General features: G+C 38.7%; 1 protein-coding gene across 3 annotated transcripts in view; it reads left to right on the top strand.

Moving 5' to 3' along the window:
- Positions 1 to 20,772, top strand: part of LYPD6B (LY6/PLAUR domain containing 6B) — a 56,343-nt gene extending 35,571 nt beyond the window's left edge. For 2 of the 3 annotated variants that reach the window (XM_072874312.1, XM_072874313.1), the window contains exons 2-6: positions 11,247 to 11,343; positions 12,634 to 12,787; positions 13,927 to 14,025; positions 14,995 to 15,125; positions 16,529 to 20,772. In XM_072874312.1, coding sequence (XP_072730413.1) covers positions 12,673 to 12,787; positions 13,927 to 14,025; positions 14,995 to 15,125; positions 16,529 to 16,714 — 531 coding nt within the window. In that variant the 5' untranslated portion in view covers positions 11,247 to 11,343; positions 12,634 to 12,672 and the 3' untranslated portion in view covers positions 16,715 to 20,772. The remainder of the gene's footprint in view (positions 1 to 11,246; positions 11,344 to 12,633; positions 12,788 to 13,926; positions 14,026 to 14,994; positions 15,126 to 16,528) is intronic. The other variant, XM_072874314.1, reaches the window with a different exon arrangement.
- The last annotated feature ends 205 nt before the right edge of the window (positions 20,773 to 20,977 follow it).

Genomic DNA, 20,977 nt, shown 5'->3' with positions numbered 1-20,977 from the left:
ACAGGAGGAATTATCCCTGAAAGCTGAGATGTTTGCGTATTCTTTCCTGAAACGGCACTTTGGGAGAAAAGAGAGCTTCATAGCTCCTGCTTCATAACACAGTTCAGAGCCATCTCCCAAACAAACAACATTTCCTTCTTTACAGAGAAGCAGCCTGACAGAAAAAACTTTTGAAAATGTATTATCTAACACGAGAAAATCACATGAAAAATCTCCTGCTGTCATCCATTAAGGGAGAGTATTGAAAGACACGTTGAAATACTTATGTATTGTCAGTCCAAAGAGACAATAATTAAATCAACTGAAATCCTCCAAATCCTCCCAAATGCAATGGCCTAACATCTGTGTTTCCTTACACTTCTTTTTGCTCTTTTCGTATGATGTTTGCAAGTGCTGAGGGAAATCTGTATAGCCTGGTGAAAGAATGTAGACCTGAAGAGACTAATAATAATAATAAATAAAGGTATGCAACCGTTTTTGTTATGAGAGACTGCAGTCTTACTAGTGTTATTTTCTTCTTACTAGTGTTTATTTTCTTACTAGTGTTTGCATTTTTTTCCATTACTAGTGTTTGGGTTTTTTTCTTAATAGTGTGTGGGCTTTTTTTCCATTACTAGTGTTTGGGATATTTTTTTTTTCCTTAGTGGTGATTTTTTTTTTTCTTCCTTACTGGTGATTTTTTTTGCTTGTGGCTTTCTTTCCAATTTATCCTGGCGCTAATTTGGTAATGACCTATCTACCTCAAATACACCCAAGGTTGTACAAAGGATTTCTGCAAGGCTCTGAGTAACCTTATGAAAAAGCACATGGTGCCTTTGATTGTGAAGAGTTAGAATGTGAGCTCCCGTACACAAAAGGAATAAGAGTTCTTCTTTCCCCCAGTGAATTGCTTTCTGTTTAGAGGGGAATAGTAGCAAGGCAAGTTTTCATCGGTGTTCATTTATATGGATCGCTTACTCAAATGGCATCTGATAGTTCTTGGAACTGGCCTATAGTGTATGCAAAGCACAGTAAAGAGAAACAGCTACAATAAACTATTTATTCACCCTTTATGTTGAGTTGCGCACCCTCTTTTGAAATGCAGCGTGCAAATATTGCATGGTTTGCACATAGTATTTTATATGTGTTGTAGCTGGTAAACTTTAGCAATAGTCAAAGTTAGTTTGCTGCAAATGGGTGCAGCACGGGGTGCCTGCTACTCTCTGAAAGGGAGAGTTACCAGGCTGTGGGGAAATGCATGGGAGGATCTGAAATTTAAAAAAAAAAAAAAGGGGGGCAGATAAAGCATTTGGCTCTTGAGTTTGAGCTTAGTCCACTCATACCAGTTCATAAATCTCCGAAGAAATTCTGCTGCAAAACAACTGACGATATTTCAGATGCAGAAATTGGCATTCACTTCTACAATACAATACTTACTTTTATGTTTTTACTCAAGGTTGCCTTACCTGCCAGGGATTTATTGTTTTTAGTAAAGTAGGACTTCCCCCCACACACACTTGTAGTGCTTTTCTGTTTAGCATTACTCTTGATTTGTGAACAGGAAGTGAAGGAAACAGAAAATTTGCCAGCTTTAATTTGTCAAATTAAATCCTGCACATTGCAGGCAATATGTCTAGTAAGGAAATCTCCCCACCCAGAGGCATTCTTATTGTTACTTGTTACCCTCTGCCAGTTTGTTGAAGAACGTGTCATTGTCTTTTGGGCAGGTAAGTGCAGAGGTAGAGTGTGCACTTTGTCTCTTTCTGTTGCTCTTCTAAGTGAATAAAAACTGTCTTAGTTCCAATTATAAATTACTTCCCATGTTTTGTTTTGTTATTCCATTGACTTGACTGAAAGGAGTAAGGCATGAAGCTTTATCAAGTATTAGGCTTTGAGAATACAAGCAAATCTCTGCTCAGCGGGAATACCCAGAAGCTAAAGATGATTTCTTCTCAGAGAGGACTTCAGAGACGTGAAGGTGGGAAGGACATATCTGAAGGGTAAATAGCCTCGCTGTCCTTGGAGAGTATCAGGAGGAGCTAGGATGGTACTGAATAGAAGCAGTTCTGTCACTTTAATTATAAAACTCTTACGGACCTCCTCTAGCACGTGAGAAAATTTCACTGCCTTGATAGCATCACGCTAAAGAGATAAGGAAAAAAAACCAAAAACCCCAGCTGAGAAAGTGTCAGGGGAAGGGAACATTTGTTCTAGACAAAACCACGATGCTTGGTTGCTTTCTTTAGAACAAAGACCATGACTCACACCCACAGTCACAGCATCTTTTGCAGCGTGAAGAGATGAGGAGAAGAGGTACCCCTGTCCCTTGGGTGGCAATAAAACAGGCACTGGGAGTGGATTTTTTTGTGCAACAGACTTTTACCTGTTTCCTTCCAGTATTCAATATGCTGTTAAGGTGAGGATGGGACCATTCCGAATAGTTAAGATTTGGAAGATAACCAGTGCTATTATTGAACTACTGCAGCAGCTGCCAGGGAGATAAGTGGGAGCTAAAGCTGCAAGAAGTGACGGGACTAGTTTGATGCGGTCCCAACACAACTGGCTGGCACTGGAAATGGTTGGCTCCATGTCTTCCGCACTGTTTCTATTCAAGCTTTTTAAAAAAAAAGATAGTAGTGAAAAAAATTATGAAAAAATGCTATGAAATACTATATATCTGTCCTGGACAATGATGAAAAGACCAGAAATGATGGATGTTTGGTTTTTTTTCTGAATCCTGGGAATGTTCCCCTAGCTACTATAATACTGAAGACTCAGCCTCTAGCAAATGAAACAAGTAACTGCAAGATGATGGAAGTGTGATTTCCTTTCAGCTGCTATGCACAGTGATGTGATTCCAGTTCTGGAGCATGGATGTTTATGGTGAAGGGGAATGAGAGAAACTGTATGAAATTAATTCTTTTCAAATCATTTTAATTAACTATTATTATATTTTATTATTAATGCTTAATACCAAGTGGTGTCTGTAGACATGGAAGCTATGTGCGTCTGCGCCAGAAATGTGAGCCTTAGAGGAAGAAAACAGTGCAGGGTTTGGGTTTTGGAGTTGAAGATATGGCATACATGTCAAGGCAGCTTTTGTGAACCTGTGAAAGAGAGCGTTTCATGTTTGTATTGTCCCTCCCCTCGCAATGAGGGCAAATCACTTTTCTCTCAGAATGCAACAGAAGGCTGGCCGAGGCTGTTGAAATAACAAACCGTGCCAAATACTGCTTGTGGGCAGTAGTTCTCAGCTAGGAAAAATTGAGATTTGCTTTTTGCTGTTTTCAGCTCTGGATTAGAGCGTTGATGGGAAGTAAATGCCATTTTACGCTAGGTCAGATTGGATGGGTCAGCAATTTATTAAGCCTAGTTCATTTAAAGCATTTCAAAACAAACAAATTACTCTTAAGCCTTTTTGTGTTTGTAACTGTTAAGGAATTGAAACAGACTTTGTTAGTACTCTTTTTTTTCTGTTAGAAAAATAAAGCCTTTTTTTCCTTACCCCCTTTCATTCTTGCTTTTGCAGAGTTCACGTACTTCTGGACATACGTTCCAAGTAAATCTTTCCTTAAGAAGACAATGCTGTAAAATATGTGTGTAGATATATTCTGTCATGTATATTAAGATTTTCCTAAAAGACATCATCAAAAGCACTCTCATCGGTGCCAGCTTCTCGGCTCACCCTTTGGTGGCAAATAATAGGAGTGAAAAGTTCAGCTAGAAGGGGTTGTAGGAACCAGAGTACTGCAAAGAGAGAACCCTGGCTTGGAAATGGGATTTTTGTCATCTCTTCTCCATTAGTGGTTGTATCTCTGGTAGAAGAATCTTCATCTGTAATTTAGGAAGCCGTGTTTGAAGTAGCCATTGCTTCAGAGTGGAGTAGTCTGAGATTTCAAAGAGAAAACGGGGGGGGAAATGCACAATTTGGGTTCGTCTACTGAGAACTACATCTGCAAGACTGTTTGCTTGAGATGTTATGTCAGCTCGTGTAGGGCAAGGCAGAGTAATGGGAATTACTCAAATACTTGATCAGTGACTGAAAGTACGTGCGTTAGAAATTTGGAAGAGTAATGTGGAAGAGGGGGGACTTTGTGCACAAAACATTTTTCAGCAGTGTAATCAGTGACACTATGATAAATTTTCTGTTCAAAACGAGTTATGTTACACTGCTGGTAATGTTATATGTGATGTGTGACACTGAGCCGCAGCGCAGCTCTGCAGGCAATGCGATTCTAAGGGAGGTACTTTTTATGTCAATTGGATAGTTCCTCCTGTAGTAGATTCTGGATTGACTTGCCAGTAATCAGAATGTCACTCTTTCCCTGCCTCCAGCACATTTGCAATGCAAATCAGTCCTTTTAATAAACAAAACCATCATGTAGGCCATGAAAATACAACCTGCAAAAGATTTCTGCTTTTAAAGTTACATTTTCAATAAGGAGATTAATTCGCATATGTGTGTTTCTTAGAAATGGGACTTACTAGCTCTTGAAAGGATTCAGGTGCTTCTTCTCAGTGAGTTCAATATGAAGACAGGCTGCTTGTTCTTCACAACTGATTTTTACACTTAAGGCCTTCAATAGCAGGAGTTTGTTGTTGCGGATTCCTGGACTTAGTACAGCAGAACTGGGAACTGCTGGTATCTCTCCAGAGGCATTTGCAGTCATTCCTGGTGCATTCAAGGAGATTATATTGTTTATGATTTCAAGGATTGCGTAGTAACAAAAAGCTGATATAAACATGAGGCAAAGATAGTATCAGCCAAGCACCAGCGCTATACATTTCACACATTAAACCCTGCCAATATAAACCAGTGGTTGGCTCCGTGTGGTTTTTTTCAACTGCGGTGCAGATTAGTTTGTGCTACTGTCTTAAACTGGCATAAACTGGTGGTGGAAGGGCATTGCTGACCATTTTCTTATTACTGGGAAAGTGAAGGCAAGATAGTCCCTCTAGTGTTGTGTTATTGTAGAAAACACAGTAGCTGTGGTTTAAGTGAACCAAGGACATTTTGCCAGGAGAGCTTGGACCCTGACACTTGGTACAGTAAAACTAGGCAAAGTTACTTTACCTTTTCTTCATATTCTTTCAGTTCAGAATTTGAGTTTGTGTTGGCACGTATGCGATACTGAACCCTTTGCGACTTGGGAAAGGACTCGGGTTGCACCTAAGGCTGGGGGAAAGGACACGGGGATGAATTTTTTTGCACCCTTTATTCTTTCCAAACAGCTCGGAAAAAAAACCCAACCAAACCCCCGAGGTAGTGAGATAATAACCAGGAGTAAAGAAGTGAAGGCTGATGTCAGTGAATTCACTCCAGACATCAGTGTCGGGGAAAAGAGCACGCTTTTCAGGTTTATGAACTCAGCTGGTGCGTAGCTTAAATCTTAGTTTTGAAATACAACTGAATATGAAGCTTCTGAAAAATGTTCTTTGTGATGCAGAAACTGTCATACCTTCTAATTTGTCTGATCCCCCCAGGGCCACTCCAGGTTCAGATTTTGGTGAATTTAAGATTTGAAGTAGGACTGCATGCAAACTCTCTTTTCTCCTAGCAAATCTTTTCTGTGCAAATCTTGATTTGACATTTTAATTTGAAAGGGAATGTAGTATTTATTTCACAAGTGGAAATCATGTAGGTTCTCATTTCTGTTGTCTAGAATGTCTTATGTTTTATCATCTAGAATGGTATAGGTAACTTTATGGCATACGTAACTGTGTATATTGGGCATAGTTTGTGTTTGAAATAGGATTTAACTTGGAAAAACAGGCATTAAACCCCAGGGATATTTCTGAGGCTGAACTTAGCTGGCTGAAGACCTGCATTTTCCATTTAATAATAATTAGTGGATGTTATATAAAAATATGCAGCTATTTCTTGATTTCATTGGAGCAGTGGTGGTGGTGTCCCACCTCTCTCGTGTTCTGAAATAGGTCTTGAAGAACTTGGTTCTTGTGCAACATGCCGTAGTATTACCCTGTAGTCTTGCTGAATATGAGTAACTTTAGCTTGGCAGGAATAAAGAAGTCTTTTAAATATTGACTGTGGTCTGGAGCTAAACTTGTAGAAGGATACTGAAAATCAGAATTTTGTCTTCTACCTTCAGCTGGTTGGGTGTTCACTGGGATCTCTGGCTAACGTGAACTGGGGTCCCAGTAGCTTCTGTGCAGAGAGGCAGGCTGCTTAACTTCTATCCCACCATTTGTAGGGAGGCCTAACTAGTTAATAAGCGTCTGATCCATTGGGGTATTTAAGAAAATATTCTGTAAAATTAGTATCGTTAAACTAATCTTTACAGAAGTGCTCTGATGAGCTCAAGGAAAGAAAAAACGCTGCTTATTCCTATAATCTCTTTTCTCTAGAGTAATATTAAGTTCCTATTTCCAGTCTTGCACAGGTGGGAGAGAGAGATTTCAAACAGTTGCATATGTGATATATAGAAGCTGTTACAAGCTGAAGTGTAAAACTTCTGGTCATCCATAGCTTTGACGAAGTGCAGTTCTTTGAGGAAATTATATACTTGCACAAGGGAATAGGAGATTTATCTCTCATTAATGGATTTTTAGATAGAATAAATTATTTCCCAAAGATGATCAGGGATACTGAATTTCAAGATCAATGTCAGTGCTCAAGACTACATATTGCTGAGCAGTTTCGGCTAGAAAAGGAATGAGATGTAATCTCATGTAGTGCAATTTTCATTCCATGGATCTTCTCTTTTGTATGAATAAGCTTAAAAACAAATACATGCTTTATCCTTCCAAGTACTTCACTTCAACGGTACTGCTCAGATCTCCAACATTAATCATCCATTAACTTTTTCAAAATCTTTGCAGTTGTATGTATTGTGTAGTCAGACACCTCCGTGTCTCGCAATCGGTTTGCGTCACAGCTTCCCATGCCAGCATTATACCCCAAGCTAAATGATGTTGTCACTACCAGATCTGTGTGTGTTTTACTTGTAAAAGATCTTAGATAAAGAACTCTGTAATTTCTTGTAATTAAGACCAAATTTAATTCCAGGCATGGTTAAGTGTGCTGTGGGTGAAGATAAAGAAATGTGTTGTGTTTAGAAATAATGTTGATAACTTAAATTCTCTTCTGTCAGTGTTACTCGTTGCAGATGTTCGTCAGTGTAATGTAAAATCTGTTTTCCTGTGTTATTCTATACTGATAGCATGCTGTAAGGAAAAAAATCAGGAAATGGAAACTTCAACTCCGTAGGTAAGAAAAGGTAGAACTTGTATAACAAATAGTTCTAATTTGCAGATCCGTAATAGTATTTTGTTTTGGTTTCATTTTTTATGCTTCAAAATATTTTCGCCCCTTTTTATTTTAAATGTGCTCTGCCTATTTCCCAAAGAAAATGAAGGTTTTCTCTTATTCATTCCATCCATTTTTTCACTCTCTGAGTTTTGAAGTAGGGTAAATGGTGGCTTACAGATCAAATTAAATGGTCTCCAGAGGAAAACATGAGACTGGGAGTATTTGTCTAAGAAAGGGGGAAGCCAAGGAGCTATTTTTGTCCCTTTAGATAAGTTGAAGCGTCAGTTTTGGCCTTTCTGATTGGTTGCAGGGAACACCTGATGATGTCAGGTGTTGGTTTTAACTTTTTCAGCCCTTAACATACATACCTTTCTACCTATGTATTTCTAACTCTTATGTCCTGAAGTGGTATTTAACAAGCTTAACATAAGCATTTGCAATTATCCAATAGCACCTGAAAATTGCTTACTAAATGACAGGAGGAAGTTTCATTTGCATTCCATATCTGATGTTAAATCTGCTAATCCTCCAGAGTCTGCCAGGAAAAACAATGTAGACAGACTTGAATTTTATTAAAATCAGAAATCAAGCACACTGCTTCCTACTATTCTATTACACACTGCAAGATAAACCTTAAAACCTTCTGGAATATATTAATTATTTCAGCCATTGTATTCCTCATTGTTTTTGTGAAGTGTGCTTCAGTTACAAGTTCTTCCCAGAGCGTATATTAACAGCCCTTCCCTCTTGGGTCTTCTTCCCTCACCCCTGGAAAGCTATGTCTCCATGTTTGCTCTTGTTTATATAAGTTAATCTTCTCTATTGTGACAGTTTTTTCCTTCATTAATGAGGGTTCCTAATTGAGCGTAATGAAACGTTTACTCATGCTGCTAGATAATATTATGTGAAAGCACAACAGAGATAAGAGACTATGAAGAAAATAAGCATTTTAAAGATTTTGGATAAGATATGAAAGCCATTTTTTTGCCAATATTTTCCTATTTTATTTCAGAATGACTTCTGGTGCAGCTGTGTAACTAAGGCTATCTCAAACGACATCCATTATTTATTGGCCTGGTTAGCAAACAAGGACACCTTTGACTACAGCAAATTGTGAGGTCAATTTACTGTGCTTTACACCAACTGAAGACTAGCTTTTTTGTATGTATATTCTCTAAAATTTTCCATTTGGCATGAGCTTCTCTGGGGAAAGCAATAGGAACTTGGGGGAGGGGAGCAGGAGAGGGCTTGAATTTGTAGAAAGCTGGCACAAGTGTAATTGTGCCTTTTATTTGCTATCCAGGTGCATCAGCTCAAGTTACAGACCAGGCTCCCCATAAAGGCAAATTTTCCTTCAACCTAGCAGAAACTGCAGAAAATATATGTTAAGGAGACAAATTTTGCAACTGTTATGCATTGAAATGATTCAATACCCTCTCTTCCTACAGACTAAAATGGAAAGAATTAAATGCTATCGAGCTGCCCAAAATACACTGAAATTTGCTACTTCATTAAAAACTGGCTTGCCAATTTAAAAGTAACTTGCTTGTGATATTCAAGGGGCGTAAACAGAGCTATTTTGCAAGGGATCCGTGAAGAAGGATGTTGGCTCTAGAGGCACAAAAAAGATTCTTACACTCTTACCAAAAATGCTCAAGCAGCCTGTGTGCATTAAGGGCCTGATACTGCCCTGCTGGAGTCGGGGAAAAGGGGATCCCTGCTTGTCCGGGGACACAAGAGCAAGGTAATTAGGATCAGGAACGTGTGAAAATTGGTACCTACTTGTATTTGAGTTACTGTCTTTTTAACTCCACACATTGGTATCAGTTCCTGCACTTTTAAAAATTATTTTATTAAAATGAAATATCTAGCAGTTCTGATTTTGAGCTGGTACTTATTCTGCATGTAAAGGCACTTTATGGTGTCCTAGCAAAGGATACAGGGATGGAGATGGTACCGAAAGCTGACTGTGGCACTCCCTCCCAGGGCTTGGGGACCAGCTCGTCCTGGCACAGGTAACAGGCTTCAGTGCAGCGTCGCTGGCTGTGCCAGCCCCTTGCCTCTCTCCTCCTCCGGGTGGAAAGGCTGAGCAGGAGGAGGTAGGGCAACACGGCTCAGCACAGTAAAACCCCACCTTGCTGTTAAAAGTAGCTTTAATCTCCTGCAGAGTGGGGGGATAAATGGGATGAATCTAAGAATGAGGGGCTGTACCGAGTCAGACCAAACATCTCGTCGTTCCGTGTTTGGGCTCCGGTAACGGGTGACAGGAGATACCTATGGGAAAGGAGAGGACAACCTGCAAATTGAGCGACAGGAGGGATGCGTCATCTTCATCAGAAAAAGGGGACATTACTGAAGAGCTGGCTAATTCAATTGTGCATAATTGCTTTTCATATTCTGCACTTTGGGGGTATTTTTGTTTCTAAATCACCATGTAAGAATTCTCCTCTGTGTGGGAAACGAAGATCTCTTAAATTAGCCTTTGCGCATCTTTAGCTGTTACTTTTTCTCAGATTGGCTATTTTCATGGAAAGTATAATTTTATAGAAATTATGCTCATGTATTTTCTTTCCAGTACCTATGACATTTTGTGATTACATTGACTTTAACTCTTCGACTCATTCAGAATAACGGTTATGGTATTAATGAAGGGGTTTGGTGCACTCTGGTGCTTCCTTCTCTCGGCTAGATTATTGAAACCTGATCCAAAATACCTTGAAGCAGAGAGTGGGGTGGGATAATATGGGGAATTATTGTCTATGAAGAAAAGAAGAAATTTGTCAGCTGGAATAGAAATTCTGTCACCTCTTGACACTGAGATAAAAGGTTATTTTGTGAGCAAAAATTGATTTGAAGAATCTTAGATACAGATGGCAAAGGACGGAGCTTTTAAGCATTAACTTAAAATGAACTGTGTAAAACAAAAGGAACTTGAGGGAGAGGTGTTGTCTCCAACATAAACTGGTAGAGCTAAGAATGCTAGAGGAAGGAGAAATTAAGTTGGGTAGTACGTTGGATCACTCATGAATTGTAGTAGTAGCACTGTCTCCTCTTTCCCCTTTCTCCTATCCTGGCTAATGCCACATTCTGCTGATCTGTCTTGGAAAATATTAAAGGGTCATGAAACAGACTTTGGAGGCAACAGCTCAGTGGCAGAACATGATGTGGGTTGACTCGTCAGCAGACAACCATCTAGTCATGATGCACAGGTTTGTCTCTCAACAAATTTAAAAAACCCCACTGAAACTAAGCGTGCATTTGAAATGTGCACCTCGAGTATGTGTCAGTGAGGCAAGTCAAGTGGGCTGTAAACAGCCCGTCTTTAATGCTGCAGAATATCACTGTGCAAATATCGTGTGCTTAACTGGAGAGAACTGTAACTATGTTTTAGATTTATTTTGGATTTTGCAGTGGTGGTAGGGATTTGGCCAACATTTTTGTGTTTCTGTTTCAGTAAGGAATGAACTGTGGGGGACCCGTTTACTTCATAGTTTGCTAATAACCTCTAATCTGGAGGCTGATGATCATCTTTGCTCTTTTAGGTTACCTTGCTGCTAATTAGTGCTTCTATTTTGGTCATAGCAGGTGCTGAAAGTTTGGATATCTTCTAGAAAGTGAAATATATATTCATCCGGTATAGTCTGGTCCCGCCCAGGACATTGCCTGAATAATGGTTTTCCCTTGCAAGAGAAGTAAACTCATCCTCATGGAAGGCCTGAGTAGTCTCATTGCTTCACTTTTTGTCTTTCATTTGTCTTTTATGGCATTGGGGTATCACAGGAAGGAGGGAATCTGTATTTCTGCAATAGGATAGCACTCAATAAGGCAGAGCCGTACTGTGTAGTTCAGGTGCTTCTTTGGATATTTTGTTATAAAAACCACCACACTTCTAGGTTTCTATCTTAATTTTTAATCTAAATAAGGACATACAGTGTTTCAGCTAATTAGTTCCTTCAGGACAGAATTATGATGATCAGTTGCTGTTTGTTTTCCACAGATTCTTCTGCTTAATCCTTCTTTAGATCCTGGACTATAGTCAGAAGAAATCTGGACCATCCACAGAAAATAGTCTTGGAGGTGCACTGGAAGTAGAGGTATGCTGTGGCTTTCTCAGTACCTACTGAAATATATTCATAAAGCCATGATTTAAGAAACAAATCTTAAGCAGGATGGCTAAACTCGCAATGCATAAAGTTAAACTTTCTGTTGAGTGGTTTGTTGGCAAAACCATCTTTCAAATAATTCCTGCCTGTGTCAATCGGGAAAAATAAAAAACACAACAGGAGAACGAAGGAAATCCTTTGACTTGCCGTGGTCTTGAGTAGCATTTTCAGTTCAGTGCTTGGATTCGTTCAGAGCTTCCTGTGCAGACGTGGTGTACATCTCCATAGGCCTGTGCAGGGATGTGCAGAGAGATTTCTGAATGAATGCACTTGGCAGCTCAAAGCAACGTCTCTGGTTTGGCGGGAGCCTCCACTCAAGCTTGTTTCTCCTGCTGGGAATTTGCATGGGCAGAGTGCCATTTAATCTGGTTCTACTTTTTAATATCTGAACTAGGTTTCCGGTGTCACTGCAATTTGCCATACATACCTGTGTGTACGTATGTGTGTACATCTAAATATCAAACTGACCAAAATGTTCATTGATTAGTTCTTCTTCTCTATAAGGCCTTACCAAAGGACCTAGGGGGCCTCAAATAAATGTGCAAAACACACCCAAAACATGTATCTCATCTCTCTGAATGTTCTGCTTTGTAATTCTCCAAAACTTGTGTAACATCACCAGGCATCTTCCTTAGCATTTCCTTGGTATGCGCTTTAAAAAGAAATGCGTCTAATTTACACTCATGATCTTTAATGCTGTGCCACTGATAAGTGCACTTACATTCAGATGATGTAGCTTATCTGAAGTCAATAGACATATATTGATCTATATCAGATAAGGAACTGGTCCTGGGTTCTAGGCTGTCGATGTTAAAAATGACATTAGTCTGCATTTTGCTTTCTTTAATGGTGGTGTAATCCTGTCTGTTTCAAGGAGGATAGAAAGGAGCTCAGTTTTGATGTTGATTTTTAGGAACGCTTACAAGGAATCTGTAAGATTGACATTGCTTAGAAGGACAAATAGATTAAAGAAATAATGTTAACTTCTTTAAGTTTGTGGAAATTTCAGTGCTCTGCACAGGATCCTGGCCAGCAGAAGGCAGTAACTGCTCAGCTTTGCATTGCTCATCATTGCACGCTTGCTTGCATTAGCCATCTTCACAGTATGCATCTACGGACTGAATTTTCAAGGTTTCAGAAGTAGTTAATAGGAAATTTATTGTTCTACATGCTCAGTTCTTTATGATTCCCCCTAAATAATGTATTCCCTTTCTTTCCTAGGCCTAAGAGTTTTGCTTTTCATGTACAATAATACTCAGCATGTTGTTATTCTATCACATGCTGGCCGGAGCCTTTCTTCCATTCCTCATCCTTTCAGGAAAATGGGTTTCAGCTGAGAACATCAACTTTTACAATGTGAGACCTCCACTAGACCGTAAGTAGACAGTTATGCTTTTTTTGTGTATGTAATTGTAGCTTAACATTTTAGTTAATTGCCATATTCTTTCAATCCTTTGTTTTTTTAGGTGTTTGTCTTCTTCAAAGATGAAGGATAAAAAGTTTAAAATAAAACTTTTGCTTTCAACCTACAGCAGTATATTATTTATTTCTAAGATTTTATAAGTTGACTAAATGAAAACAAACAATTGCATGTATTGCTAAATTAAAGAGTGCATGAGGGCAATAGTTTTCACATTTTAAGTGCTTTTATTATATTTTTCTGTCTCTGAAATGTCTTCCTACAGAGCAAATTATGCAGTGGATTTCTCATAAATAATACAGAACAGATGTTTCTGTCTTTTATCTTGTTGGGGTTTTGTAAGGGAAAGAATAGGTGTGCTGTATGCAATTAATTCAAACTGAAGGTAATTAAAAACCTTGTGAGACCTGTGAAGCCAGTTGTCACTAATAGCATCATTTTTTTGCCTCTTATCTAGCATCAGAAGTGTTCTATCCCTTCATTTAAGGGGAGAAGATTTTCATGATACGTATCATTAAAACAGCCAAGACAGCTAGGTATAATAGGAATATATGTGCATCTAGGGAACTTATTAAAATAATCCATATATTTATATAATGTAAATAAGATTTTAAAATAGTCCTCTTGATCCCTTTGTCAAAGGGTTCAGACTTCTTCAGAGTTGGAGATCAAGATCTGAAGCTGTTTTTGAAGGTGCATTTTTTTCATCAAAGGAATCAAAAGCCATTTGAATGTAGATGGTGTTTGTGTATCTGTACAGACATACATGCGGATGTACTATCATGTGCATAGATATAAGAAGTTCTCTCTTTCCTGTTTTTCCCACCACTGCTTAAATGGTATTTTGGCTTGTGAGAGAATGAAAACCGGAGGAGATGTTTTAAAGTTCAGGCACAGCAAAACCAGCTGAAAATGTAAAAGCTTTCTACGAAACTTGTTTCACTGTTATTTGTCTAACAGTGATGTAGCATTGAAAATATGTAAATGTACGTAATATGTTTTTGTAAGTATGAGTGTACAAGCACTTACAGTATTATTTTGAATATTTTTCTTCTTAATGTTTGCAAACTTACTATATTTTAATATTTTTAAAGCCACTCCATTTCCAAACAGTTTTAAGTGCTTTACCTGTGATAACGCAGTGGACAATTACAACTGCAACAGATGGGCTGAAGACAGATGGTGTCCTGAAAGTAAGTGCGTCTGTACTAAGGAGATTCTTTATGATAGTTACATTTGCTTCTCCCTGACTCAGCCATCTTGTAGCAGTCTAACTGAATAGGATTAACATGCCAACACAGTGGTGCCCTCAGTTGCGTTATTAGTAATACTGAGTCATACAACTTCTGCTGAGGTGAATATTTTGACCATTTCAGAGTGCAGTGAGAATTTATTTATATCTATAAACCAGTGAAAAATTTTTTATATCTATCTATATATGCATAAAAAATTTTCTATAATGTATAACAATACATTATTAATACAGCAGTTGATGCATTATTAACGTATCAGTAATATATTAATTAATTGTGTGTGTGTGTGTGTACATATATATAGCTATGTGGTTCCTAGGAATTAATTTTAAAGATCTTGTTTCAAAAAACTTAAGCATTGCCTTTGTAGCCTTATCCCCTTCCTTTTGGATACCATCCCAAGATATAATGGGCTCTCCAGGCTATAGGCTTGCTTGCGAGCAGCAAGACCTGAATGACTAGGGATCACACTTGTATGAGAGAATGATAGATACATAGAAAAGAACAGAAATATGTTTCCTCATTTTTCTTTGCAGTGATATTCACAGTAACAGTGGGAAAGGGGAAGAAATGAACTAGAGGAATGAGGAAACAGGTCTGAAACAAGGAAAGCAAGAATGTGCTGCAGAAAAGAGTAGAGAGTGGAAGATAAACGTGTAGATTATTGTGCTAATAAATAGTTTAAATGATAGCAGCCTTTCTAGAGGTTTGAAGGGTCAGTTAAGCTCTAAGATTTCATCACTAAGTAATTTCTTGCTAAATGGTATTTTGATCAAGTTGAAAAACGGCTTTATACAGCCCAAATAAGTCATTTTTATGGGAATATTTTGCTAAATTGTGTGAAGCTTTTAAAGCCTGTAAAAGAGCGCATGCTTTATGCAAATAAACATTTTAAAATTTATTTTGCAGGTACTCAGTACTGTTTGACAGTTCACCTCTTCACAGACCATGGGAAGAGTACATCAGTCACCAAAAAATGTGCTACGGGAGAAGAATGCCATTTTGTAGGCTGCCACCATCACAGAGAAAGTGGCCACACAGTAAGCACTACTCTTTGTATAAAAGCAGCAGATTGGTTTTGAGGTTTGCATTTCGGTACCTGTTTTTCCTGCTGAGCTGAAGAGGATGTGCCAAGATATACTCTCCAGTATTTAACAATAGAAATCAAATTTCTGCAACAGAAGCATGACCGCCCCCTTCTTCCTGCTTTCCTATTTGTGCTGCTGTGTGTCAGGATGTAATAACAACTTCTAAAGAAACACCTGAGCTTTCTGGGGCATTGCTAGTGCCTGCGTGGGCCTTGGTTTCTGAGTTCCGAGTAGGGTGCCCAGGCAGGCAATGCAACCTGCACCGGTGCTTGCAGTGCTGCGGCTCTGTCCCCGTCAGCCCTTGGGCAAGGCAGACTGGGAGTTAAGTACTCCGGTCATGTCTCCGCTTAACATAGCTTGGCTGCACAGTACACAAAGCAAGACTGTATTTGTCCACGAAGGCCATACTCTTAAGCAAGATACAACGGAGTTTTTGTTCCATGACAAAAAGCTAGAACTGCTGCCTTCTCTCATCCTTGGGATGCTAGGTAAAAGTTTATTCTTAATAAATCAAGGATATCCCACCAATGTATTATTCACTGCAGTAAAGTATTATCCACTAATTGCCTAACAGTTGAGAAGGTCAGTTATGTTATTTTTAACATGAAAGATTTCAGACACCAAAGACGAAGCAGACCACATCCTTGTTAAATATAAAAGAATCTGTATGTTATCTGAATTGACTTCCATTGATTTCAACAGGTTTTGGTGAACTGAGGGCATGAAATAACTATGCAGCCTGCCTTCTGCTGCATTTTATCTTATAAGAGTTCTCATGCCTTTGGATTAGATAAAAATTGGCATTCTCTTGGCTTTTCCAGTAAGGAGTGTCAAGTAAGGAAAACTATTTTCAGATTCCCTCCTGAAAATCAGCTGTGTCAGTGGTTCTGTGGCACTAGAAAACTGAAAAAAGAAAGTCTGAAGTTCAGCATGCAAAGCTGCACTGATTACAAAAGCTTGAGGGGAAAAATGAATGGGAACAGAGTTTTTACAGTCAGAATTTTTTAGCTTAAACAGCTGAAACTTGAAACATTCAAATGCATGTTTTCAGCTGGTGTTAGAAGGGGAAAGCGGTGGAAAGTTCTGTCTCTTTTCTACAATGTTAGTGAACTTGTCAGTGCGGCTAACATGGCTGTATTACATCACATCACAGTTTCGAAGCCCAGTGACAGCACTAGGTGATGAGTTACTCTAGGAAGGCCGTGGTGCATGATTTGGAAGAGAATTTGTAGCATATATGCTCCCTTGGGTCCGGCTGCCAGGTGGAAGCGGTTAGTCTGCTTAGCTGTAACCTTTGCAACCAGCTGAAAGAACATAAATCTCTGAAAGCCACTGCTGAGTTACCCTATGTCCAGTCATCTCCTTTTTCTCAACAGGAATGTGTTTCTTGCTGTGAAGGCATGATTTGCAATGTAGAAATACCAACCAATCACACAAATGCAATATTTGCTGTATTGCATGCCCGGAGAACGTCGGATGGCAGCAGGCGGACAGGCAACATTGCAGTGCTTGTATCAGTCGTGATGATCGCGCTGTCGTGAAGCAGCATCCTCCCGTTACATCCGCTTGAGAGGGTCCGCCTTCCTGTGGGCCGTGAGAAACTGTGCGAAGATCGTTTCAGTATGTGCAAGGAGAAATCACTGATACTTCTTAATTACAGAAAAGACAAGTGTACATCATGAAGTCCTTGGATATTTTAGTGAAGATACTTCGTATGGCCTGCAGTGCTTTAAAAAAACAAAAAACCACAACAACCCACTGGTTGCCTAGGCAGTGAGGTCAAGTTATTATAATTCACTATTTCATGACGAAAATGCACATATGCTTGGCTTGTTTTTTGAACAGAGAAAAGTGTCTGTAGACAATCACTTTCCCAGGTGAGATAAAAAGGAACTTTCGATGGACGGTGTGCCAACAGGTATCTCAATGGAAACTGTTTCTAAACTGTTTTTCATTGTGCATAAATAACACAGAGTTTCTTGTCTTGATCAACAGGTGTATTTAAGCTTATCTTTAGTTATGGTTTTCATAGAGAACATGTATGGTTTTCATAGAGAACATGTATGGTTTTCATAGAGAACATATATGAGATTTTTTTTTTTTCTGTTTTGATCAGAGCTATCATTTCTATGGGAAATAATACAAAATGATACTTTATATCTTTCTTTTCCATAAAATGTTGTCTCACACTCAGATTTTAAAACAGTGTGAAATTATGTAGAATTTCTTCTAAAAATGATGAGCTGTTTGAGCACCGAAATCAGAATTCCTTCCCACCGCCCCTCCAAGGGATTATTTTCTTGCAGTAGAGTCTCACCTCAGCTGAATCTTTGTCTTTGTGATATTGTTCAAAGTGGTGGTAATACCATGACTTTGAAATTGCAGCTACGGTCAAGCAGCTACATTATCATAAAAATGTTAAGTGGGCGCTTGGTGTAAAGAAGGAGAGAAGTCTGCTGTGTTCTCTCTTGATTTGCAGAAGTTTCTCCCAGAAATGTTACTGTCCTTGATGGATCTTCAACTGGAAAGTCAGCACTGTTGGACATCCCAGACCTCTGGACATCATTGTTATGTAGCTTTGCCACTGCCATTTGAAAAGTTTGGGCCAAGATTCTGTTTTTCATTACAATATTGGGGGGGTTAATGTGATTTATTTGCGTCGTTTGACTATTCGACTCCTTATCATTTAGGTGACTGTTCATCAATTAGATGAACAGTTACGCATTTGACAAATAATAGAGTGTAGATTACAGTCAGATGTACTAAAACCTTCTTCGTTTTCCTTTGTAAACCTTGTGATGCAGACCAGCATGAATAAGTTGCTTGTGTGAACTCTCACACCTTCTAGCACAGAACGGTGCTTTCCAGGGCTCTGACAGATCGAGCTATTATAGACTGGCCTAAACGCAGTCTGCAATAGGTCAGACTTACAGTGCCCGCACTGGTTACTTCGTTAATGCATACGTTCTTTGCACTGCAGACGTCCTGATCGTAGAGACCAGCAGGTACTGATGTTACATGACTTCTCAGTATGGTTTTCTGTGATCCAAAATCCTAAGGAATTTCGGCTGCTCCTTCTGCCCAGTTGTGTTTCTTCCAGCTCCCCACCATTTTCATAAACTTTCTCTGACAACCGAAGATACTGCAGCACAGCACAGGATTTGACCTAGCAAGGTTGAAGAATTGCATTTCACCTTTTTCTTTTTCTAAACTATTTTATTCATTTATGAATATACTGATATGATTATGAATAAGATACACTGTTCCGATCTTTTTCTAGTGGCATTTTCTCATCTTAAATGAGATGGTTAAAATTATGTTTAACTGTTGAAATATTTTTCAGGAAGGACAGATCATTAAAACTTTCTCTTAAAAAGAGATTCAAAACTGTTCTCTGAAAAATTCAAGTAACTATAAATTGGGATTTTTTTACAGAAATACTGGCTTAATTATTTGCTGTGTTACGTCACTAAATGTATTTAGACTAGCAGCTGAAAAACAGATTTTTAAATGGTTTCGGTTTTGTTTACATTCTAAAATTGCCTACACAATATTTTTAGAGTCGATAAATATGTCTAAAAGTCAGTCTGTGATTTGTTGACAGGCAATTGCGTAGTTACAAAAATTGGATGGAAACATTTTTTCCTTGCCAATGCAAAGTAGTTCTTGCTGTCTAAGTCAAGGTTTTGCAGGCTCTGGCTTCTGATGGCCATTGCTGTGCCATCCAACAGGCCAAGGTGTTTTGAGGAAATTGTTCCTCTGTTCAAAGATCACCCCTCGGTATCGTATCTGTAGTACTACTCTTGGTGTCAGACAGTAACAAGCACATTCAGTGTTTTCCATCGTTAAACATCATCGTTTTGCTACGTGTTCTACAGGGTACTTGAACTTTTTTCTTGTGGGGAAAATCATTCCAGGTTTGCTCTCTTCTCAATGGGGAATTCCTCAGTGAAGTGAAAGCAAGTTGTCTTCCACGCTTCGGGTCATGGTGTTTTTCCTGGTTTTGCCTCTAAGCACCAGGTGCTCCCATAATTCAGTTTCTGGGAATAATTATTGCAATCTTAACAAGGCCTTAAAGCGCCCTATAGTCTTATATGAGTTTACTGTAAATAATTTACAATAATCTAAGTGCTGACATTTGTTTTCACTGCAAATGCCGTTCCGGAGCATTTGGGAGTGCCAGGGAGACCCTGGAGAGCTGCCCAGAGGGAAGGCTCGGGCGCAGAGGAGATGGGCTGCAGGTTCTCTGCAACTGCCAAAAGACCTTTTGGAAGGGTCTCTCTCTGTTTTTCTTGGTCGAACTGAATTTTTTTTTTCCTGTTTGCCACACCGAAAAGTTAAGAAATCTGCTCATAATAGAAATACTTTTACTGAATGCATTTGGTAAAGAATTGTTTGAAATAAGAAAAAAATCAAAGAATTCCACTGGAGTGCCAAAATAGCATGCCTGATTTTAATTGTCATCTTTTAAAAATTAACAATAAAGACAGCAACCTGGGCATATGAAAAGATTTGGTGTTGCCAAAGGTTTCTTTTTTAGTGTAATAGAATTCCAATAGGGGAGGATATTAAGGATGAGTTCTAGTCATCTTGATACATCAATACCTTTGTTATTGCAAAGTTTAGGACTACTGTTTCTAGAAAAATGAATATGCAAAAGCTGTTACTGCAACGTCAATGCTGCACAAATTGGCACTTGGCTGAAGAAATACAGAATTTAAGAGTGACTATTAATTTTACCCTTTGCTTTTTACGTAGGTAAAAACCTGTATGCTTCTGCTTACACTTTATTTTAGGCCAATGTTAAAAGATTTTCCTAACTTTGTAGGAAAATCAATGTGTGCTGATTATTAGAGAAAATAGTGCTAAAATTCACCAGAGTGCGTATTTTTGGCATGACTAATGATTGACTGCATAAGCAATCTTAACGTTAATCTATGGTAGAATGTTTCTATTTATTAAATAGATTCAAGGATCGGCTATATTTTCTCTTCAGATATCTGTCTGAAGTACTCACTGAGGAACCTACAAGAGTATTGTTTGATTTGAGAAAAATAATCCTCGGGCGCTCCATGACGTATGTATTTCATGCATCTCTATTTTGGTTCACAGATGTTGTAACTTAAATACGTATGACTAAATTAGCCACGCAACTTTGCAAATGACGTTTCTGTAAAGGCACATCCATAACTTCATATGCAGAAATGTGTTTGCTAATGCTTCTGTGTACATCCAGCTTCCAACAAGAACGTGATAAATACTGTATTCTCACTCAGTAATGGGGCAGGTGTTTATCTCCAGAGAGAGCAGGCACTGGGTAAAACCAGTGGGTGCCAAACTCACGTGCATTGATGGGCAAAATGATCCCTTTATATTGCCCTTAGAACCTGAAAAAAAATCATGAGTAATAGCAAGTAAATCAATTTGTGCAGCTGAGGAAAGATCAATGTCATTTTATAACATATGTATGTAATGATGAATTTTTTTACATTGCACTGGACAGTCTATAGAAGATTTATTTTTAAAAGCTGCTTCTCTATTCAGTGTTGGTTTGTATGAGGCTTTCTTACTGCTGTGTTACTGTTTTAAATCTTCTCCAGAAATGGCACTTTTAATTAAAAATATTAAAATATTTGCTGGTGGAAACTGTTTGTGGTGAAAAAGGTAAAAATCCTTTTGCTTCTTAAGACAACGAGACCAGTTGTTGGCACTGGGGAACTTGAGCTGAAATTGCACCGAGGGCAGATTCTGCTGCTCTTTCTCTTCTGGTATGTGCTAGAAATTGAGGGAGAGGCAGGCTGGGA

Source organism: Ciconia boyciana, chromosome 10 (genome assembly GCF_034638445.1).
Source record: "Ciconia boyciana chromosome 10, ASM3463844v1, whole genome shotgun sequence".
NCBI lineage: Eukaryota > Metazoa > Chordata > Aves > Ciconiiformes > Ciconiidae > Ciconia > Ciconia boyciana.
The sequence above is the reverse complement of the archived record's forward strand: the minus strand, read 5'-3'. Positions and strand labels throughout refer to the sequence as shown.